Source organism: Equus caballus, chromosome 25 (genome assembly GCF_041296265.1).
Source record: "Equus caballus isolate H_3958 breed thoroughbred chromosome 25, TB-T2T, whole genome shotgun sequence".
NCBI classification, from domain to species: domain Eukaryota; kingdom Metazoa; phylum Chordata; class Mammalia; order Perissodactyla; family Equidae; genus Equus; species Equus caballus.
The window spans coordinates 41,626,352-41,635,053 of record NC_091708.1 but is presented as its reverse complement, the minus strand read 5'-3'; the positions used below and the strand labels follow the sequence as shown (position 1 = coordinate 41,635,053).

Genomic DNA, 8,702 nt, shown 5'->3' with positions numbered 1-8,702 from the left:
CATCAGCACTCATGCCCTCCTCCTGCCCGACCCCCTCCTCCCTTCCAAGGGGCTTTTACTATTCAATTTCTCAATGTCAAACTCGATCCTCTAGAGGTGTAGTTAAAGACGCCACATCTCCTTTTTGTCTTCCGGCCCTCAGCAGGCCTCAGAATGGCTGCAGATGGGCTGTCTCCACACCCCTTTTCGGCCAAAAGGAGCCACAGATGCTCTTTCCCCCTCCTCTTGGAGCTTGGGGGAGAGAAAAGAAAAGGGACCAGAACTGGAAATGCACATGAGCACGGGCCGTGAGGACGGTTCTGAGCAGGATCCTAAGGGTGCCATGTGGCTAAACTCGGAGATGAGGCCCAAGCACGGCCCCAGAGGAGGCAGGGAGCTCCACGTACCAGCGCCAAGGGCTGTGCTCAGAGCCCGCTGCTGCAGTCACCCGGAAGGCGGAGAAGCAAGGAGCGCAAGGCCGAGCTTCACTCCTCGCCTCAGTGTCCCTCTAGCACAGGGCCCACACTCTGTGACAGTGTGTCCCCAAACCACAGGGCCCTCTGTGAATTAAACCTCTGGGTGAGGACACCCCCTTCTGGTTTCCTTAATGAAAACAACAAAACAAAATGAGCCCATTTGCTGGCACTTTCCAGCCCTCCCAGAAACCCAGTGTCCCCCAGCAGGCACGGGGCTGAGAGAGAACAAATGCCACCCACCACAGCCCCAGGCCGGGCCCAGGGACAGGAGGAGTGAGCCACAGCCAGCCACAGCCAGACACACACACCAGGCAGGGCGGAAGGAAGCGGTAGCCACACGCATCAGGCCGAAAGCAGACGGACCTTAGGTCCCAATTTCTGGGGTGGTCCCGTGTGCCAGTGAGGTGTGTGGGGACACGTGTACAAGCGAGAGGGCAGAGGGGCTGTGGTGACTCAGTCACAGGAAGTGTGTGGCTCCGGCTGCAGAGCTGATGACAGCCTCTGTCTTGTGACTCCCTTAAACGACTCTTCCAGCTCTACTCGTGATGACAGCGCTTCTGTGAGAGGACCGTTACTGACTTCTCGGTGTCACCCACGTCAAGAGATGCTCAGATGTGACAGGTAAGAGGGGCTGGTGGTAACCAAGGCTCTCACATCAAACTGTCAAATTACACAAAGCCGTTAAAATAAAATTAGCTCAACGAAGCAGCTAGAAATCTAGGTTGTGCAGGAACTAAATTGAGTGGACACAGTGCAAGATGACCGGCTGAGGAGCACAGAGACCCTCTCTGTGTCAGGGGCAGCGGGCAGCGGACCAGGGCGGAGCGAGAGAACAGAAAGCAGACAGACTAAAAGGACTGCGCCCACAAGGCATCTTGTGGGAATTTTATTATATAGAGTGTAAAAGGAATTGTCAGTCAAATAAAAAGAACACTTTTTCTTTTAAAACAACATGCATAACATTTTCCAATTGCCTTTTTTAATAGTTAGACATTTCAAGCATTATAAGGAAAATACGAAGAAAAAACCAGAAACTGTAACTTCAGTACATTTCAAACGGAATGTCCCTCAGGTCAATTAAAAATGCAAGAAAAAATAGCTTCAATTCCGTTTTTCTTTCCTTTAAAAATACATGTTATCTGTACAAGATACACTACAGTAAACATTGGAAATCATATTATCCCTTTTATTAAATCAAAATTATTTAATTCATATTGTGGTTAATACTAGATTTATTTATTCATCTAGTTAATTTGACAAATATTAAGAAAATATTTAAAAGAAAAAAGCAAAAAACACCTTGGAATTAAAAAATAGTTACATTTTTATGCGGCTTAATGTTCCACAGTGTTTGTTAAAAGTTATATCGAATTTCTTTTTAATATTAAAAATAACAGTATTTATATTTCTGAGAGAAGAGAGCAAAGTTTTTTGTTTTGTTTTTAAAACAAGCTTGGAGGTCTTAGACACACGCTCGGAAGTGGTAACGGAGACACGAGGAGACGGATGCTAAACGCACAGACACATCTTTATATTACCTTTAGAACTCTAGAAATTATACAAACCCTACAAAACGCCCCCTCCCGACCCCTGGTGGACAGCAATACAATTATCTGTCTCAATTCAGAATTCACATAATTAATTACAATACATAATAGTTCAGTTTTTAAAAAATGCAATAAAACCAGACAGCCAAGATACAAGAAATTAGAAGTAAAACATTTAACGAATTTACACATTTAAGAATATTTAAATACTGTTTAAAAATTTTTTAAAAGAATTTGTTACATACCACCTAAGACTTCCAAGCCACTTTCCGTTGCAACAGAAAAAACTGTAAATAAAAAGACACGCAACAAAACAAAACACAACACAACAGAAACACACCGTGTTGAAATGTCACTGCTCTGAGGCACATTCTGGTGCCTGAATTTGCAGGTATTGCTCCAAAAAGAATCCCAGAGCTCACACATTTGAAATAACAAACAAAAATAATGAAACAAAAAATTATCAGAAAGTTTTAGTAACTAATTTTCCCGATTTTTAGAAAAATTCTGTTAATCTAAATATAGTGTTTCACAGAAAACAAAGGTTCTTCATGAAAAGGTTTGCACATCTAAAAACCTCTGTTACAATAGGTTTGCTCACGATGATCTCAGGGAGAGCGCAGGCCAGCGTCCTACTGCTCCTGTGGAGGAGGGAACAGAGGTTAGTCTGTGACGGCAACTCCTCAACCCGCCCTGTGTCTCGGCGACAGCGCCGAGGAGGTGACAGGTCACCCTCTCCCCTCGGCTTGCCCGCAGGCGCTGACAGACAAACGGGCCGATGTCTTGGCACCCTCCCCGCCTCGAGTTGTGGGATCTGGCCCAGACAAAACCCCCCTGAACAGGAGGCCCTGGCGCCTCTTTCCGCAGGGCCCTGGGCGGGGAGGTGGGAGTGAGCTGGAGACCCGTCTCCTCGGTCATCCCAGCCCCGCCGCCTGTGAGCCCAGGCCCAGAAGGCACACCTGGCTGTGAGATGACCAACCAGCTTTGCGTTCAGGGTCCGCAGAGACCTGACCAGCACCAGGCCACCTGAGACACGCAGCTGGAATGCGCCTTGCGCGAGCAGTTGGTCCTCCGCCCACATGAAGCCGAACCTGTCTCTGGCCTCTGACCAGACAGCCTCCAGGGTCCTGGGCAGGATGAGGACCTGGCGCCATGCCCTGCCTGGCCTTCAGGTGAGGACCCGTCCTCTTTGCGCTGCCCCTCACTGCACACTGGGGCCAGGGTGACAGCCTGGTCACACGACCCTTTTCAGAAGCAGAGAGGCATGACTGCCACAGGCCCTACTCGCAGTGCCAACCTTGCCCAGAATCATCTAAGCTTGGCAGTCTCACTTACAGTTGGGGAAACTGAGGCCCAGACAGAGAAGGTGTGTGCTGCTCAGCACCATGGTCTGGGCCTGGCTCTGAGGGCAGATCAGGCACTTCCCACTCCGACCAGCTCCTCTCCCACTCGGCCCGAACTCGGGGGCGGGCGAGGAGGGGCCAGGCCGGAGGCTGGGAGCGGAGCGTCAGGGCTGGTTTGGGAAGTGTCCGCGGGGCGGCGACTGGCTACAGACCTGGCTGTGGGCCTGAGCTTGCCCTAACGTCTGCCCGTAGAAAGCGACCTGCTGTCTGTAATATTCCGCCCAGGCCATCGTGTAGTCCGGTGGAGAGCTGGCCTGAGGAGCAGCACTGGCGGCGTGACCTGATTGACAGAGGAAAACACAGGGGTCATCAGGAGCAGGGACACACTCAGGGGAGGTGAGAACACCGTCAGCCGTGAGGGGTGCCTTCCCCAGACTCGGGGCATCTGAACGCGCCCGGTGCTCTGTCCCTCTGGACACGGGGCGGCCACCGCGCGCCATGGCAGTGTGGCTAGCCCTGTGTCTGCTCTCTGCAGGATCACGCGCACCTGTCTGCCTGCCTGCTCAGCTTCCGGCACCCAAGAGAGAGGGGAGGGACAGGCGGAAGGGAGTGTGGGCCTGGGTGCGTGTCCGGTCTAGAGAGGACTGGCCATCGGGACTCTCACCAGGTGCTCAAGGTGACGATGACCTCCCTGACCCCGGCCCCCGGAATGGCCCTCGACCAGTGAGGAGGCCAAACCCCAGGGCGAACGTTTCCTTCACAGCCTTTGACCTGAGCTCCTCAACCAGCAAGCTGCAGCCCCGGCCTCCAGCGCGGGAGCGCACGCTCCACCAGCACCGAGTCTGGGGTCCGTGAGCTGGGACATACAGGGAGGGCTAGCGCTAATTTTAAATAATTCACTTGGGGTTTTTTTGGATGTTGTTACTAGGTTTTTTCCTTCTCCTTCTAAAAAAGCTGGTTTAGTTTCTGGCACAGTTAAGACCAAGAGCTTAATTAATAAACACCTCAGCACCCTCTCCAACTTCAGGCTCCAGCCTGGAGCTTCAACTCTGCTCCCTTCCCCGCCCTGAAACGGCCGGGAGAGCCGTGCAGCAGCAGACAGGGAGGAAACGGGCTGCCCCGCTGGTCTGAGCCCTGGCCAAGCAGATCTAAAGGGGACGGCCAGGGCCGGAAAGCTGTCCCGTCTCGGTGCCACACCCACCTCCAGACCCTCTGGAGCCCAGAGGGGGAGAACAGTGACAGGGGACGGCCAAGACTGCACGCCATCTCTGACAGACACACAGCGGACAGAGGGACATGAAAGCAGGCATCCAGATCAAGGCACAAAGTGAAAGCGGCAGAGAATACAGAGGTAACAGGGAACACGGGCAATTCCGTCTGTGGGCCTGGGGCTCTGAGACTGGGCCCGCGTGGCACTCACTCTGCTTTTTGTAATAGTCTTCCCAGGCCTTGCTGTAGTCGGGCTGGCTGCTCTGCGGCTGGCTCTGCTGGCCTGTGCGAAGAACACAAAGGCAGTCAGGCCTTCGGGCGTCCTCCGAGCCTCAGCCCCCAGCCCGGCGACTCCAGGCTCTGCTCTCTGCACTCACTCCTTGGCCCCTGGGCCACACACAGCACTCCATGGCCCGCTCCAGGCCCTGTGGCCCAGGAAGAAGGTGGCAGCAGGCTGGCCGCCAGAGGACATGTGTCAAGATCCCAGAGGGGCTCCACCCAGGCCACCGTGGAAAGGGGGCACCTAAGATCCCAGGAGGCCGGGGCTGGGCAGACTGCCGGCCCTCAAGGGGCAGCAACTCTTGGGAATAGCCTGGACCCCCTTCAGATGGGGACTCGAACGAGCTGCGGGTACGCAGAGCCCCAAGGGGCGAGGGCCTCTGCCTGAGGCTCCCTGGACTGGCCTTCGAACAGGACTAAGAGCCTGAATGGAGCTGGCCACAGTCTTCAGCTGGCCCCTGTTCACAGGCCGCTGGCTTTACCTCTGGACAAGCTGAAGTGTAGGAAAGAAACAGGGAGATTGCCCAGAGCCTGTGCTCCAGACGACGACAGAAAGACGAGGTGCACACAGCAGAGGGGCTGACGACTACAACACACACCTGATCCCAAGCAAGCCTCATGCCTTTCTGGGGCAGGAGCCGAGGGGGAGAGGATGGGTGTAGGCTTGTTCCCGCCCCTCTCCTGTGCCTGACTTGGGGTGCGTTCTCTCGGTGGCATCGGCAGTAAAGATGTGGGTGGGGGCTGCAGAGGAGCAGCCTGCCCAGGGCATAAAGAGGGTCAGAAGACCAGCACAGCAACACGTCGGGAGCTCGCCCTCTGCCAAGGTCATTTCCCTGTCTTTCTGGGCTGGAATCAGCCTGCAGCAGGCAGGATGCACATGCCAGCAAAGCTTTCACGGCAGTGTCCCCACTAGTGAACTACTGAGGGCTGAGGAGGGGCGTGGGGACGAGGACAGTCTGTGTGGGGCTGAAGAAGGAAATGAGGCGGGGCGGGGTACAAAAGGGGAGAAGACCCCCTCCTCCTCCCACACTGGGGCAGGAAGGGATTCAGACCAGGATGCTGAAGACAGGACGACCTGGTGTGGGGAGGCCAGGAGCGAGGAAGGCGGCAGCAGGAGCTCTCCCCTCACATAGGGGGGCATGGGCATGTAGGCGTTCCCCAAACAAAACTTCACCAACCAAAACCAACTCTCGAGTCCCAGTCCCCGAGTCAACGGGCAAAGCTCGACGGCACAGAGAAGCTGGAGACAGCCGCAGAACCGAGGTGGCTGCTGCTGGGCGCTCTGCTCACCCGTAGGCCTCCACCAACCCTCCTGGCCTCCTGGGCCGGCGGGCAGCAGCGCCAGGCCCCTGCAGAACCACGCCCCCAGGGAGAAGGACGTGTCCCCTGTGCCCTCGGGGTAAAGACACGCACTCGCTGCAGTCCATGGCTTCACTCAGGCCCTCCGTCCTGGACAACAGGCAGAGGTGTCTCGAGCTGGGTCACCTCGCATCCTGGGGCACCCTCTGATTGGAACAGGAAAAAACGCAACCTGACCAGGCTTAGAACAAAGTGGGTACAGTGCCATGGGACCGGGAGGATCCAGGTGGCGGGCAGGTGTTCATGTGGAGGTCTTTAAAACATTCTGCATGTTTAAGATGTTCCATAAGAAAATACTGGGGAAGAAAAGGAGAATACAGCACAGGGCGATTTCAGAGCTCGCAAGTACTCTGGGAATCAAATCGCAACCCTTCATTTCAGAGAGGACAAAACGGACCCCAGAGAAGGGGGGACGTGCCAAAGGCCGCAGGGCACCGGCCTTGGCTCCTCTGGGTACAGCTGCGAAGGTGACCAGGTGTCCTGTCCCTCGGCAGGGTTTCACAGCCAGCACTCTGCCCCTGGGGCCGGGGAGGAGCCCAGACGCAGGCTCAGCAACCTGTGAGCAAAGCTGCAAGCCTGGTGTGCAGCCCGCCATGCTGGGAGGACAACCTGCAGACATGAAGAACTTTCCACACACCACAGGCTGGCTCTTCAGAGGGCCCGGGTGAGCCAAGGGAAGGGCGTGGCTTTATTTTGAAGGCTGTGCAAGACGCGCTCTACCAGCAGGAAAACTCAAGAAGGACTCCCGAGGCCAGCGTGGGGGCCAGAGTCGGGCATGGGTCTGATTCCACAAGGACTTTGCCCTTTACAGTCAGTTTTCTTGGAGAGGCACCGCTCAGCAGAGCTAACTCTCTAACTGGGCATGTTCTGAAAAGTCCAGGAGATCAAAAGAGCCCCTTTCTAAGCCGGCGCTGGAGAGAAAAGAGGGAGATGGTCACCTTGGGGCTGGGAGAGAGGGCGGTAGGGACACCCAGCAAGCAGGGGGCTGCTTGGGAGGGTGAGGGGAGCGGGGAGAGGGCTAGGTGGAGGTGTGGGCACGGCCAGAGGGGCAGGGCCGGGCAGGAAGGGCTCAGGCCAAACCACACCCTTGGCCGGCCCACAAATCCTTCTGACCCATTTGTGACAGAATGCGGGACGAAGTGACAGAAGCCCATAGCTCTGAGAAGGACAGGGAAGATGGGAAAGAAAGGTCTGAGAAGGTGGGCCAGCCTCCCTTGGCTCTGCCCAGCTGGAGAGGCCATCTCCATAGAAGCCTCCCTCCGTTCCCCAGCCCCTCCCAGGGGCTCCCAATGTCCCAGGAGGCTCCCCGACGTCTCCGGGCTCCCTTGGCCTGTTGATCAAGACTTGGAAGGAGGGTGTTTCAGGCCCACCAGCCCCTGGACCTTTCTGTAGGCAGGTGTACAGTCCCACTTCTCCGAGTCACTTACCTGGCACCTGCTGTGTGGGCTGCTGCCACGCCTGGTAGGTGCTGCCCCACCCCTGGGTCAGAAAGGCCGGAGGCCCGCTGTGGAGGACAGAAGAGTCACTCGTTCTGAGGGGGGCACCGCCCCGCCCTGCATCCACCTCCCCTATCCCTCCAGCATCTCTCTCTTCACTGGTCACCTCCCCCACCCCTAGGCAAGCACCACGGTGGTCCTGCCGGCAGTGGCCAGGGGATGACCCCGCTCCCGCAGGCCCTGACTGAGAACTGTGTGCACAGAGTAGGGCGGGTCGCCTACCTCACAGGGGTGCTGTGGGGGTTCCCGTTCACCTTAGCAGCGAGGTTGGGGAAGCACCCTGAGTTCCTGGGAGGGAAGGTGCTGAAAAAGGGAAGACACATGAAGACCGCAGACTGAGGACGTAACAAGAGCGCCACTGAGACCCCACCCACGCCCCGGCGCAGGCGGGGGCTCCCCTCGGGATGCTGGCGGGCAACAGAGACCCTCCGCCCTCCGGGAAGGCTGTCACCCCCAGCACTGGTCAGTCAGCTCTGGACAGGCGGAGGGACCACTGGGAGACGGAAGCACAAGTCCTGCCCACACCCAGAACGGCAGGCTTTCTGGCGGGCACGCTCCAGAAGCAGCTGGGAAGCAGAACCTCTTGGGAGCAAGGGAATTCTTCCAGTCAAGACCGAAGCAAAAAACTCACTTTTGATGAGGTGCAGCAGGTGGCTGGCTGAAGGGGCTCTGTCCGAAGGCTCCAGGTGCTCCGAGACTGGTACCCTGTCGCAGGAGGAGGGAACTCTCACTTCCTGTCGGCCGCGCCTCCCCGCTGCCCAGCCCCACCCCAAGGCAAACCACAGCTCTCAGGAGCCAGAGTCCAGTGAAGTGAAGACACCCTGCGGCACTCACACTAGCTTCCTTCCCCACAGGGGCCTGATGTGCAGACACGGCTTCTGCCCCTCAAGGGACCAATACCACCACACAGCCAACACTGGCACCACCACAACTGCCCTAGCATGGCACCCTGGGGGTAGGGACCAACCTGCTTGACTCTCCCGTCAATTTAGGCTGGCCCACGGCTCTTTCTGC

The 8,702-nt window shown here is 56.5% G+C and overlaps 1 protein-coding gene across 6 annotated transcripts in view; it reads right to left on the bottom strand.

Moving 5' to 3' along the window:
• Positions 1–1,304: 1,304 nt before the first annotated feature.
• The window catches only part of FUBP3 (far upstream element binding protein 3), a 50,967-nt gene continuing 43,569 nt past the window's right edge, over positions 1,305–8,702 (bottom strand). For 4 of the 6 annotated variants that reach the window (XM_023629147.2, XM_023629148.2, XM_023629150.2 and 1 more), the window contains 6 exons: positions 8,320–8,393; positions 7,911–7,991; positions 7,620–7,696; positions 4,766–4,837; positions 3,558–3,685; positions 1,305–2,643 (listed from right to left, as the gene is read on the bottom strand). In XM_023629147.2, coding sequence (XP_023484915.1) covers positions 2,635–2,643; positions 3,558–3,685; positions 4,766–4,837; positions 7,620–7,696; positions 7,911–7,991; positions 8,320–8,393 — 441 coding nt within the window. In that variant the 3' untranslated portion in view covers positions 1,305–2,634. The remainder of the gene's footprint in view (positions 2,644–3,557; positions 3,686–4,765; positions 4,838–7,619; positions 7,697–7,910; positions 7,992–8,319; positions 8,394–8,702) is intronic. The other 2 variants (XM_023629149.2, XM_070251891.1) reach the window with 1 other exon arrangement.